Source organism: Hyperolius riggenbachi, chromosome 8 (assembly GCF_040937935.1).
Source record: "Hyperolius riggenbachi isolate aHypRig1 chromosome 8, aHypRig1.pri, whole genome shotgun sequence".
Lineage (NCBI taxonomy): Eukaryota > Metazoa > Chordata > Amphibia > Anura > Hyperoliidae > Hyperolius > Hyperolius riggenbachi.
The window spans coordinates 231237139-231251653 of record NC_090653.1 but is presented as its reverse complement, the minus strand read 5'-3'; the positions used below and the strand labels follow the sequence as shown (position 1 = coordinate 231251653).

At 45.5% G+C, this 14515-nt stretch overlaps 1 protein-coding gene across 5 annotated transcripts in view; it reads left to right on the top strand.

Annotated features, from left to right (window-relative positions):
* The window catches only part of FGD1 (FYVE, RhoGEF and PH domain containing 1), a 268404-nt gene that overhangs the window by 123629 nt on the left and 130260 nt on the right, over window positions 1-14515 (top strand). The window contains exon 1 of one of the 5 annotated variants that reach the window (XM_068248307.1): window positions 1214-2173. The exons of the other annotated variants lie outside the window; for them this stretch is intronic. Within the exon in view, the coding sequence (XP_068104408.1) occupies window positions 2146-2173 (28 nt within the window). The 5' untranslated portion in view covers window positions 1214-2145. Of the gene's footprint in view, window positions 1-1213; window positions 2174-14515 lie in introns of those variants that run through there. 5 annotated transcript variants of the gene reach the window in all.

Below are 14515 nucleotides of genomic sequence, written 5' to 3'. Positions count from 1 at the left end.
TTGAGGAATGCCTTATAAACAATAGGAAAGGAACACAATTATGCAATGAGTAAAAGTTCACCTCCGATCCACTTGTACACAGGTACAAGGCAAGCCGCCCAATAAGTTCCTATGCAATGTGTGAGCAGGAAATAAGCAATACATCCCTCTCTGATCAGATTCGATCATTCAGGTTTTATCTGATGGCAGATCGATAGGCATATGGCCACCATAAAGCTACATGCAATACAGGCTCTACCTGGGTAAACGGGAAAGAAGGTTACACTACTTTTTAGCCTATTTTATCAAAGAAAACTGAAGTAGTTACCCCGAGCAACACGTCGGTTATCAGCTAATGAATGAAACAAGGAATCTTGTTAGTTACTGTGTAGACAGTAGTTCCACTAGTTCTCTAATTGTTTTTGTACTTGCCTAGTAGTGATAGTAGTGATGGTCATGTCTTGGAGAACTCATGTAGAAGCATGTGATCAGTTTGGTCAGGTCATGGATATGTCATCATCATGTGCTAAAGCAGGATGTGATCACAGCAAATCAGAGCTTTGCAAATCTATCAGGTCATCAAACAAACCACATGATCCTCCATAAGTTCTTCTAGACATGATTATCACTATTGCCTTGATAAATCAATCCATCATTAAAGCTGAATTTGCATGTTTTCCATGTATTTCGTTTGGTTTCTACAGTTTTCCACTCACATCCCAAAAGCATGCTGATTGAAGATTTTCAGTAATTTAGGCAATAACTATGGCAGGGATTAGATTGTAAGCTCCTCTGACATTAGTTCTTCTGTGTATTATGTTTAGCACTGTGAAAAATGTCAGTTCCATAAAAATGCATAAAACTAATAGTAATCATAACAATATACAAGTGCAGCATGTCTTTTTTGCCTTTTGTAAACTTCAAGCCATGTTATCTGTTATCATTTGTAGCTTTTCTTTTACTACTTTTTCCTCCAAAGCTTTTTAGCTTAGCCCTCCCTTCTATTTTCATGTGTGTATTTTCCATTCCACTCCCCTCTCTCCTCCTCCATCCCTCCCCTCTCCCTTCTACTCCCCCTCCTCATAAAGACTCAATTCCGCCTTTCAGCCATGCTGGTTCCCTCATTCGTTAGCACTGTCCTGTAGGGCTCAATTAGTTGCCATGGCGATGCATTTTGAATGGGGAGGGGGTGGTGCCGGGGGAAGGGTTCCAAACTGCTAAAATTACAGAGAGGGTGAAGAAAATGACTATACAGCTGTGAAGGGGCTGAGCCCTGCCAGGAGAGGAGGAGAAGGAAGCTCTCTGACTGAGTTCCTGGATTCCCAGCACTGGGAAGATTTTGGGACAGCAGCCAGAGTCCCCATATCCTGTCCCTTGTCAGACTCCTGACAACGGAGAGCCTGGCAGAGAAGCTGAGAAGTCTATCAAGGGACTCATCAAGAGGATCCATCCTTACCGTAACTACAGAGTTTGGAATTTGTCGTTTGGATGGGAAATTCTCAGCAGCACACAACTGAAGCTGCCTGCAATTCTCTGAAGATCTCTTACGCCGATCTCAAACTCTTTTTGGAATTCACAAGTCTGGATAAAAAGAACTTAAGGCAAGCCCTTTTGCCTCAGGTCAGGATCCTATCTCAGCAGGGTCACCCCAGGATGTGATGGCATCTCATCAGCATTTGTGACCAAAAGAATCAAACCTCCCATTGCAGGAGATCTGCTGGATTTTGGGAAGATATATGGAATCCTGGAGCTGCCAAGATAATCATGTCTGGGGTCTTTTACGGCTCTGCGACCATTACGTTCTCATTTCTTTTAAAACACTCTCGGAAAAGCCTGGTGCATTCTGATCATAAGCCAGTCCTTTGTATTCTCGTTTTGGGATTCTAACTTGATTTTCTTGGGAATTTAGCGAGGATAAGTGATTAGCAGGCTGTGATGTTTGCCTCCATTGTACAACACTAGCAAGCTGGGATATTTTTGGATCTTGCCTCTTCCATTGCTTTTGTGGTGACAACTGATGGTCCTAAAATTACTTCTCCGAAAGAGGATCTATGTACGGATTTCTGAAGGAGTTTGGAGTTTTATTGGAAGTTAAAGGATTCGGCTACCTTGGACAGGAGTCAGTTTAGCTTCCACACCTGTTGCCCTTGAAGTGTGTTGTGTACCATGTACATGGATAAAAGTACCCTGCGAGGTAAGTCTGGTTGAACTTCGAGCTGAGATAATATAAGCTCAGATAATGTACTCATTCACTCATATCTTACAGTTTTCAAATGGCAAATATTCGAAAAGGTTATATTTTACCTGTGCATCTGCGGTCATGTGACTGTTTCTTTCTTTCTTTTAGTTATTTTTGTTACAGTACCAGGAGGTATAGTGACTGACTAACACTAGGATCTGTAATGCATGCTACACACCATGCAATTTCCCATGAGATAGATGGGTCGAATCGATTATTTCCGACAGGTCTGATCTGATTTCCAATCGTTTTATGAACGATTTTGTATAGTGACCGGAAAATTGATCAGAAAAATGATTGGAACTGTCTAAAATAATCGATTGGACCAGTCTATCTGACAGGAAATTGCATAGTGTGTAGCAGACATAAGAGTTGACTCTACACTTAAAGGGCAACTGAAGTGAGACCGATATGGAGGCTGACATATTTATTTCCTTTTAAGCATTACCAGTTGCCTGGCTGTCCTGCTGATCCTCTGTTTCTAATACTTTTTAGCCATAGACCCAGAACAAGCATGCAGCAGATCAGGTGTTTCTGACATTATTGTCAGATCTGACAAGATTAGCTGCATGCTTGTTTCTGGTGTTATTCAGATACTACTGCAGCCAAAGAGATCAGCGGGACTGCCAGACAACTGTTGTTGTTCAAAAGGAAATAAATATGGCAGCCTCCATATTCTTCTCACTACAATTGTCCTTTAAGCCTCGTACACATGCTAAACCGTCAATTGTCCAAAACAAACGAGAAACCACATCACCGGACTATAATTGAAAAGAAAACGACATAAAAAGACGCTGATAGACCACACTTATCGTCCATGTAGAGTTTGTAGACTGACCAATCCTGGTGGATCTGTGCAGATGATAATCTGTGATAGTCGATAGAAAACACAGTGCTCAAATGATGATAAACAATCGTTCCATTTAAACTCTCACATGTGGATAGTTACATACTTCCAGATCTTCAGTTCTGAGCTTCCACCTAAGATCTGATCAGTAGTCATTGAATTCAACATGGCATGTTGTGGCCACATGGAGTTCGACATATTGTCATCAGGAATTGTGTGTTTTGCTGGTGACCGCAGTGTACCGTGTCTGTAGCGTTAGAACCAGTTTTCATGGGTGAATGCAGCCGAGCATCAGATCCTTCCCCTTTGGGGCTCCACCACCAATGGTAAATAGTCCCGATAGTGAATGGTATAGTGTGTGGTCTATTGACAGCTGAGGTCTCCTAACTGCCAAATGTGAAATGACACTACGGACAGAATTGTGAATTGAGCAATTTAGCTCGTCTTTCTTTCTCCATTGGGCTGTTGGGGATGCTGCTTTGTTAGTGGATAGAAAGATAACTGATCATCAGTGGTACATTAGCCCATGTGCCTGAAAGAAAATGAAGGTTGTACTGACAGGATGATAGTCTCACTGCCAAGAGGACCATTGTGTCCTATGGGGGAGGGACAAGTAGGAGGTTGACTGCTGATTTTCCAACTGGGTGGATTACTGAAGATGCAGAGACCAACATCTGTGTGAGACCACCACAACAAATATCTACCACGTGTGCATAGCTTTAGTCTGAACCCAGGGATGTAGCACTCATTTCCATTTACCCTCTCTGGAGCCAGGAGGGTAATGTTGCCCCAGATGACCTGCCTCCACAATATTAAACATAAATTAGAAGTACTTTAATTTAACGCGGCCCTGAACTCAGAACTTCCTCTCTGCTCTAAAAGATAAGCAACAGCATAAGAACCTTTAAAGAAAAAACATTTCTTTGTTGCAACTTATACAAATCCTGCAATAAATCGTCAGTGTGTCTATTTCCTGCATTCATGGAACCAGACATAAGGTTAACATCCTGTGTTTATAAATTAGCTGCTCTGCGGAGGCAGCCAGCTGATACAGCTGAGAGGGGGAAGTCACAGATGAGGGGGAATTGGACAGGCTATCTCTAAATACATACAGCAATATAGGCTTTTCAAATCAAAAGGAAAACATATTTAGCATCTCTGTCCATCCATGTAAATGCATAATAGCGATAATCCATTACATGAAAGGAGTAAAAGAGAAGTTTGGAATGTGCAGGGGATGGAAGGGAAGGGGCCACGTTTGACTTTTACAGGAAAAGGGGAAGTTTGCACTTTTTTTTTTTTTTTTTTTTTTAACCTTCCCGTAATTCCATGTTCTGACTTCAGTGTCAGTCTGCAGCTGCTGTAACTCTTTTAGGAAACTTTCTGTAAAACGGCAACAGAATACTGGTGCAAGATTATCTAGAACGATCCATTTGCTATTTGTCCCATTGGTGACACATTCTTCAAAGGGAGGAGGGACCTGCTATGATTTTGACTCTTGTGTATACTGCATTTGGAGAAGGTAATCGCTCCTAGCTCACTAACAGCTGAGAGCCAAGGAAGACCTCTTTTACATTGAAGCATGCTGTGCTACTCAGTGACGATCAGATTTAAAACACACCATGGTAAACACAGCTATATCTGTGCAATTCAGTTTGTTAAAATACTTGAACTATAAAGAGATGGTTTGATGTGCAGAGTTAGGCCTCTTGCACACTGCAAGCAATTCAGATTCAGATTCCGCTTTTTAATCTGTTTTTACTTCAGATTCAGATTCAGATTTTCAGTTTGCTCCTTGCACACTGCAAATCTGAATCTGAATCGGAGCTAAAAACTGATTAAAAAGCGGAATCTGAATCGGAATCGCGTGCAGTGTGCAAGCGGCCTTAAGGTGGCCATACACTGGTCGATGTGCCATTAGATCGACCAGCTGACAGATCCCTAGCTGATCAGATAGGGATCGTATGGCTGCCTTTACTGCAAACAGATTGTGAATCGATTTCAGCCTGAAACCGATCACAATCTGTTCAGCTGCTCCTGCCGCCTGTCCCCCCCCGTATACATTACCTGAGGCTGGCTCCCGGGCGTCTTCTCTGCACTGCACCGCACCGCTGTTCTTGCTCCATCCCGGCGCTTCCTGTGTTACTCCGTGACCAGGAAGTTCAAATAGAGCGCCCTCTATTTCAACTTCCTGGTCACCGGAGTGACACAGGAAGTATAAGCGTACACTGGGACATGCGGAAATGCGGTGCAGCGAGGAGAAGAGGACCCCGGAGCCAGCTTCAGGTAATGTATACATGCTCGGATCGGGCCCGAATCGTACGCTGCAAGCGACGCGCTCCTACCGCCGGGCGATCGAGGGTAATTTCCCGCACGGCGCGATCGACGGACCGATCCGATTTCGGGAGGGAATCGGATCGGCGGGTGCGTTTAGCGCAAGCGATTGGCAGCAGATTCGATCCCAGGATCGGATCTGCTGTCGAAACGGCCGTGAATCGAGCCAGTGTATGGCCTGCTTTAAAGTGGACCTGAACTCGGTCAGAGCTCCTCTATTGTTTACAGCCTGTACTTTTAAATGAGCTTATCTGCCATTGGCAGTCATGTGACACGGGGGAGATCAAATTACAACTAGTGATTTGAAACAAATGAGGGGGAATTAAACAGGCTAAACTCTTAATACATACATGGTACATATCTGTTATGTTTTCCTTGTGTCCTGTGCAAGAGTTCAGGTCCACTTTAAGGTCCATAGCCACAAAATGACGATATCGTGCAAAATGACCAATAAATGCTGGATTGTTATGAGATCGGTGGGTCTCAGCAGATGTGAACAGTCGCTGCACAATGATCGCTAAAGATCCATCCTGTCGGTTCTTTAGCGATGCACGACGCCCGAGCACTGCCTGACACCGTTGTTCTCGCTGCTTCTCCACGCGCCGGAAACCACTCCTTCGCTCAAACTCGTCTTCCCTCCCCCACAGACCAACATGCGGGTACTCAGCCAAAGGTTGGTGCTGTGTATCTGCAGGGTCGGGGCTGCTCTGTTGACTGGTAGGAATCGGTATCTGATCCCTTAGGCGACAGAGATCTTCCAGACGTCGGTAGGTAAGTATGTAACTTTACCCTTTATTGCTACTTATTGCAGTGAAGCAGATGTTGAACCATTCAAGAATATGAACAATAGTAAAATGACCGGAGTTCAAATCCAAACACGTCTCACACGTCCTGCATCCGTACATGTTTCCTGTATCGTTGTCACACACTGCATACAGTATTCCTTGTGTTTATGGGTTATCACACTCTAACAACACTAATCTTTTAAGGTCAGCTATGCACTTGCAGGTGATGCGGCCGGTCTGATCGGTGGGTAGAGTGCAGGTGATGTGGCCAGCCTGTCCGGGGGGGGAGGGGGTGGGTTGGGGGGAAGAGTGCAGGTGGTGTGGCCAGTCTGATGGTTGGGTAGAGTGCAGGTGATGCGGCTGATCTGATGGTTGGGTAGAGTGCAGGTGATCCGGCTGGTCTGATCGGTGGATAGAGTGCAGGTGATGTGGCTGGTCTGATGGTTGGGTAGAGTGCGGGTGATGTTGCTGGTCTGATGGTTGGGTATAGTGCAGGTGATCCCGCCTGTTCTGATCGGTGGGTAGAGTGCAGGTGATGCAGCTGGTCTGATGGTTGGGTAGAGTGCAGATTATGTGGCCGGTCTAATGGTTGGGTAGAGTGCAGGTGATCGGGCCAGTCTGATGGTTGGGTAGAGTGCAGGTGATCGGGCCAGTCTGATGGTTGGGTAGAGTGCAGGTTATGTGGCCGGTCTGATGGTTGGGTAGAGTGCAGCTGATGCGGCTGTTCTGATGATTGGGTAGATTGCAGGTGATGCAGCCGATCTGATCAGTGGGTAGAGTGCAGGTGATGCAGTTGGTCTGATGGTTGGGCAGAGTTCCGGTTATGTGGCCAGTCTGATCGGTGGATAGCGTAACGGCTAGTGTGACATTTAACAAGCGCTGGCGTGTAATGGAAACCATTAGTGTCTGTCAGAGAGATTTGTGAGCATCTTTATACAATTTTTTTTTTTTTTTTTTTTTTAAAGTGCCCTGGGGGGGATTCTTCAAGCCGGGGTTTATACTCTTGGCACTGGCCATTATAAGCAGAGTGGGCAGCTGCTGGACAGATGGGACATTCTGCAAGGGCTGGAAACTGGAAGGGCTGAACCAATTAGACCCCTGCAAATTCTGGTTCCTATGGAATACTAATTTTCTATAGTATTTAGTGAGTCTTGATATTACTACTTCTGCGGTGTTGGTAGCATCAGAGATGAGATTTGCTAATACATTGGGTGGAAAACGTGCATTTGGACATACTCAGGTGGTTCTTGGTGGAAACGGCCAGTCATGGTTGACTCCATTGTTGATTGATCTGGAGTTCAGGATCCTCTGAGCTGAAAGCAGGCTAAGCCCATTCTTCCTATATTGACCCCGCCCACTCTAAGCCACTCTGTTGTGCTGCATATTATTGTCCCTCCTTACCTTTCCATAGCAGCAGAATATGTGGATAGACTGTAGACTAGCGACGTGTCTGTACAGCACTAGGCCTTGGACTGTTTTTACCCGAGGGATCAAGTCCCAGTCTCTGTGGGGGAAAGTAAGTGTGTGTGTGTGTGTGTGTGTGTGTGTGTGTGTGTGTGTGTGTGTGTGTGTGTGTGTGTGTGTGTGTGTGTGTGTTGGGGTATTGCATGAGTACCGTGCTGCAGAGTGTAAGTGGGGCTCTACTTCTTCATATTAGATCAAGGAGGCGACCCGGCACAGCAGGATTATCCACCAGGCAAACTAGGCAGGTGCTTGGGGCCTAGTGGGTGTCAAGGGGCTTATCTGCCACCTTATCTGACCTTTCTTCACTCCAGCTTACAACAACACACCTCTAGGAATGTCAGGAACAGACTTAAGCTGGCCACTAGCGGTCCAATTTCTAGCGAAAAATCGTTCGAGCGATCATAAATTCTGATCACATTGGTTGTAAATAATCTCCATTGGTGGACACAATCGATTATGAACAAGTGAAAAAAATGTCGCCCGAATGAATTTTCATCGAACGAAAATTTGGATTTTCTTGGTGGTCGTGATAGGAAGCAATGATTGGTTAGTTGATGGTGTAGTGAACGATTTTTTGTCCGATCAGAATTTCTGATTGCTCGAACGATTTTTCGCTATAAATTGGACTGATAAAGGAGAGCCGGTGCACATGGGAGAGGGGGACTAATGCACATGGAAGAGAGGGGCTGCTGCACATGGGAGAGGGGGGTGCTGCATATGGGAGAGGGGGGGTGCTGCATATGGGAGAGGGGGGGGGGGGTGCTGCATATGGGAGAGGGGGCCTGCTGCATATGGGAGAGGGAGGATGCTGCATACGGGAGAGGGAGGATGCTGTACATGGGAGAGAGAGACTACTGCATATGATAAAGGGGAGCTGGTGCCAATAGAATAGAGGGGCTGCTGGAGGTAGAAGAGGGCTGCCGAAAATGGGAAAGAGAGACTACTGCATATGATAAAGGGGAGCTGGTGCAAATAGAATAGGGGGGCTGGTGGAGGTAGAAGGAGGCTGCTGAAAATGGGAGAGAGAGACTACTGCATATGATAAAGGGGAGCTGGTGCAAATAGAATAGAGGGGCTGCTGTAAATGGGAGAGAGAGAGAGAGACTAGTGCATATGATAAAGGGGAGCTGGTGCACATAGAATAGGGGGGCTGCTGGAGGTAGAAGGGGGCTGCTGTATGTGGATTTGGGTACAGCAACAGAAAGTTGGCTTGGGAGAGTTGCAATCCAGTCCTGTAGAACAGAAGCAACAGACAGTTGATGATTTATAGAGGGTAAAGATCAGTCAGGCTGGTCTGAAAGCCTGGCCTGAACCTCACAGTGTAAATATGACCCCTCTTCCTCGCTCACAGAATAAACATTCATGCAAAAGTAAACCAGAATCACAAGATCCTTCCCTTGATCTCCTCTCTGATGTGTTCTACAGAGATACATAGAGAAACAGTAGTGAAAGATTTGAATATATCCTGAAAGAATATCCCAAGTTCCGGTGAATTCCAAGATACCAGAACACAAGTTTTAAGGCCTGTTATCAGAATTGTATCAGCCAAAGTGATTGATCATGTAATTTTAGCCATTGCTTTGTTGGGAGCCAGTGATGTTTCATACCTGTTTGGCTAGACCAAGCTACTGTACTGCAGAGGAAGGAGAAGCAGGAGGCTGCCTGCAGTGCACTGGAACAAATAATTCCTGATCATTGTGGACTTTTTTTTTTCTTCAAAAGGTTTAAAGTGGACCTGATCTCTTGCACAGGACAGAAGAAAACCATAGAGAAAGGCACCCTTTATGCTAGAGAGTTTAACCTGTCTAATTCCCCCTCATCTGTGACTAAGCACAAATTGTAATTTGATTTCTCAGCTGTGTCAGCTAGCTGCCCCCAGCTAATTTGTAAACACAGGATGTTAACCCTATGTCTGCTTCCATGAAAGCAAAAAGTAGACACACTGCAGATTTGTATCAGCTGTAACAAAGAAATGTTTTTCTTTAAAGGTTATTATGCTGTTGCTTATCTTTTAAAGCAGAGGAAGTTCTCAGTTTAGGTCCGCTTTAAAGCTGGTATATATATCTTATGCTAGGTATACACTGTTCAACCTCCTGGCAGATCGACGAGTCCAAACAATAAGCTCCCAATTGATACTAGGATTGATCCTGCTATCAAACAGGAGCTGATCAGATATGTCTGAAATAATCGTTTTCACCCATCGATCTGCTGTAAAATTGAATGGTGTGTACTTAGTATTAGGACTGTGGCAATTTTTTTACTGAAATCCAGATCATGCCTATACTGTACCTAATGAAGATGGGATAGGAGTAGAAGTAGAATTGTGTCCCAGATTTCTGTGCTTTTTTCACCGACTGTAAGGCAAACTGAGTATATTGTACACAAAATATGTTAATTCATTTTTGATGCCGCCAGAGCAATTTCCAGATGTGGACTGCTGCATCCGGACTGAGCATGTGCAAGTAAGGTCTGCTCATGCCCAGTAGAACAAAGCGCTTTGTTCTCATGGGCATGTGTGCAACTTACTTTGGCATGTCCTTTCCAAATGAGCTTGTCCACAGCAAAAACCCTATTAGACAAACATTTGATGAATAGATTTAGAGTAAGGTTGAGCCAATACGAAAGAAAGTCAGTCTAGTCACCGATGCCATCTCCTCTCAGCGATGCACTGCACACTGCTCTTCATCTTTTTGATACTTCTGGCAGTGGAGGTGGAACTGATTTCATAATTGGCAACCACTGACTAAATACTCTATAAATTAATATTGTAAACAATAAGCACTTTGATTCATTGTTTCACTGCGTTTCTTCTTTAACCGTTCTTGGACCGCCGCACTACGAATCTACATCCAGCAGGTGGTGCTGCGCCCCTGACTGGATGTAAACTCTACGTCGCATTGACCGCTCTGTCCCTGCCGCAATTTGCTCGCCGTGCCGTCTCTATGGCGGCAGAGCACTGTGAGCTGGTGTAATGTCAGATATTGCAGCGCCGCACGTTGTGCAGCCCCGCATGCGCAGTAGGAGCCTGCGCCCCATTACATTGTGCAGCCACGTGTGAAACGTCCTAAATATCTTCGCTTCCGCACCACGTACACCCCCGAAATTTTCAGGGGAGGGAGAGGACCCCCACATCTAGCTCTGTGCCGAATTGCAGCCCCCGAGCCCCGCTGGTTCCCGAGACTGATTGCAGCAAACCTATCTCGGGAACTAGCGGGGCTAGGGGGCTGCAATTCGACACAGAGCTGGATCTGGGGGTCCCCTCCCTCCCCTGAAAATTTCGGGAGTGTTCGTGGTACGGAAGCGGAGATATTTCAGCTAAATAATGTCTAACTTCCCACTAAGCATGCGCGAAACTCAGTGAGGAAGGCTGCTTCCGGGCTGCAATATCTGACATTACACCGGCCGTTTTCATCGGCTCCTGGCCCTGTCATCACTGTAAGCCAATCCCATTGGCTAACATTGATTGACAGGGTCAGGAACCAATGAATGCGGCTCCTGACCGGCTCACAGTGCTCTGCCGTCATAGTAGAGACGGCAGAAAGCGGAGCCTGCGGCGGGGACTGATCGGCGGGAGCGGCGTTTTTTTGTAGCAATTCGTTTTACTGTACCAGCAGCCTCTGGTCCTTAAGGGGGCAGAGGCTGCTGGTACCAAAGTGGTTACGTAGTTTAGACCAAAGAGGTGAAGCTGGCCAAAGGCTGCTTGCACACTTTATACGTCATTTTGCGCATCCTGAAAAATAGGATTGCAACACGGGTTATGTAAAGCTTACTGATGTGACAGGACCTGTACAATGCAGCATACAGTCCATAGACTTTATGCTTGCACAGTATACATCGCCTGGTAGTGCACTGCATGCTGTGCCTTATTCCATCAGAAATTGTTGCACCACAAATGTACCAGTGTGAAAGACCCCATTGGGATACAATTGCATAGTGTTGTGATGCAATTATATTGATCGTTGCGCCACAACACAATGGACGTGGTGTGAAAGGAGCCTTGTATTTTCTAAAGGAGCAAAGTCTGCATGTTGTGTCAGGCAGCAGCACAGTGGACACTCACTCATACAGCAATCTGAGGATCAAAACTGCAATGAAACCCATTTGTAATCATAACACTATAATAAGTCTATTGGATTTCTGGCTGGCGACATGAAAATTAATACAATCTAATTTCTTTGTTTGGAAACACAGTTTTAAGGACAACAGAAGTGAGAGGCATACGGAAGCTGCCATATTTATTTCCTTTAGAACAATACCGCTTGCCTGGCTAGCCTGATGATCTTTCATGCTTCAGTAGTGTCTAAGGGCGCGTTTCCACTTAAGCGGAAACCGCCGCGAATCCGCAGTGTTTCCCCGCAGGCGAATAGTGCGGGGAAACTCTGCCATAGCGTGCAATGGTAACGCCGGCCGAATCGCTACCGCTAGCGATTTGGCCGGCTTTTCCATCCGAACCGGCGCAGGAGGCTGCGGATCCCATAGCCGTGCATGGCATGGCTGATGGGATTTGTGTGCTTTCCCCACAGACCCGGAAGAGCCGGCTCGCGTCTCGCAGACGTGCGCCGCTCTAGTGGAATCGCGCCCTAAATCCCTCACCTGAAACAGACATAGGGCAAATGCAGTCAAAGTTAAGTCAAACATCTGATCTGCATGCTTGTTCAGGGCCCACGACTAAAAGTATTAGAGGCAGAGAATCAGCAGGACAGGCAATCAGCATGGCTTAAAAGGAAATAAATATGGCAGCCTCCATATCCCTCTCGCTTCTGTTGTTCATTAATGCTGTCCAAGAGAGCGAGTAACATTTCTGCAGCAGAATTTGTATGTGAACAGCGCAATTTTCAAATGTGTTGCCTGAGAATTAGATATCCACCTTCTTAATGCTGCCAAAGCTACTATCCCACGCATGTGGAAGTCAACAGAAGCCCCCACAATTATTCAATGGTGGGACAGAGTGAACCGTATATTGGAAATGGAGGAGATTGTTCTTACGGCCCAAGACAGATCAAACCTTTTTGTCCGAGTATGGGCTCTCTAGTATGATTTGCGGGATACACAGGATTATAAATCTGCTTTTCAACTGTTGATCTATTATTATTATTATTATTATTATTATTATTATTATTATTATGATTGAGAATCTATCTTTGAGGTACATTTTTTTTCTTTTTTGAACATAAAAATTAGCTATAGAAGAAAAATGTGATCTACCTAATGCTTTCTCTGACATGGCATTATATATCCTCCATCCATCCTGCATATGCTTTAAAAAGATCTTTCCCTACGCAATATCTTGATTAATGTGTCATAAGTTTAACACTTTTAATCACTTCTATTGCGAAACTGCATAGAAATGGCTTTAAACAGAAGGGAGTCAGGACCGTGCCACATATCAGTCCTATCCTACCCCAGCAAATATAAAGCCAGAGCAGGCGATGACTGTCCCAAATGTGGAGTGCATGCTCCCTCCCTTCTATCACCTGATTTGGCCGTGTCCCCCGGTGGCTGCCTTCTGGACCCAGGTGGTAAAATTCCTTCACGATAAAATGGACTGTCCAGTAACACTAGACCCCCTACTATGTGTACCTGGCATACTTACCGATAAAGAGCTGCATTCTAGCACTAAACCATTTATACAAGAAACTCTTTTTGCAGCCAGGAAGGAACTTGGCTGTCCCCGAACCCCCCTACAATAACTAAATATATTAAAAGACTGGACGCTATGTTGTCCTTTAAAAACTGGTCTACACACACAGGAAGCGTATCCCACAGTTCCATCTAATTTGGGATAGATGGAAAGATAGGAAGTAGACAATAGTGCACCCTGCATATAAGCGGTTGAGTATTAGAGTGTGTGTGTATATATATATATATATATATATATATATATATATATATATATATATATATATACTCTGCTATAGGTTTCCCTAGTACGATATACTGGACATTGAGTGCGATTTGTGAATGTCCTTAATTGTGTGTCTGAGAGACGAATAAGGCCCGGTTCACATCGGCGTTCGCCGTCCGGAATCGCCGTACCGGAGCCGGACCGCATGCGGAACGGACGGAACGGACGCACGGCATAGCAATGAAAGTCTATGCGTCCGTTCACATGCGTCCGAACCATGCGGACCGGACCGGATCCGGACTCCGGCGTAAGATCCAACATGCGCTATTTTTTATTTCGGCTCCTCCGGCAGCCGTATCCGGAGCGGAGCCGGACTGTTGCATCCGGCCAATACAAACCAATGAGAACCGGAGAGCGCACAACACACTGGCTATAAAAAACGGACGTTCTACCCCACTTCCTATGCTTTTTCTATGGTATAGCGGCCATTTTGGATGGGGACCACATGGGCCCAGCGTTCACAGAGTGGAGCAGCAGCGATTTCATGCTGGAGCTCTTTGGCAGCAACATGTCTGATATGTCTGATAACGAGGAGGTGAGGCCCTACACAGCAGAAGACCTCATCCTACAGGTGCAGCAGATACCAGCCCTGTGGGACAGGTTGTTATCTCTTTAAGAAAACGGATCCGGACTGCAACCGTGTTCATACCGCACGGAAAACGGATGCAAACAGACCGGATCCGGATAGGAACCGTACGGATCCGGTCCAGATCCGGTCCGGTCCGGACATCCGTTCCGTTTTTTACAAAAACGCAAGTGTGAACTGGGCCTAATAGAGACGATAAACCTGCTAACCTATACATATTCTGTTTATAGTGAGATACGCACCCATTAGTCTAATCTTGGTTATGACGACCTTAAGGCTGGCCCTTTAGGGTAGTTAGTAATCATTTTAAGCAGATATCGATTAGATATTTGACAACTCCTCCTTTTTTATATCGCACAAAATGTTCCAACGTACC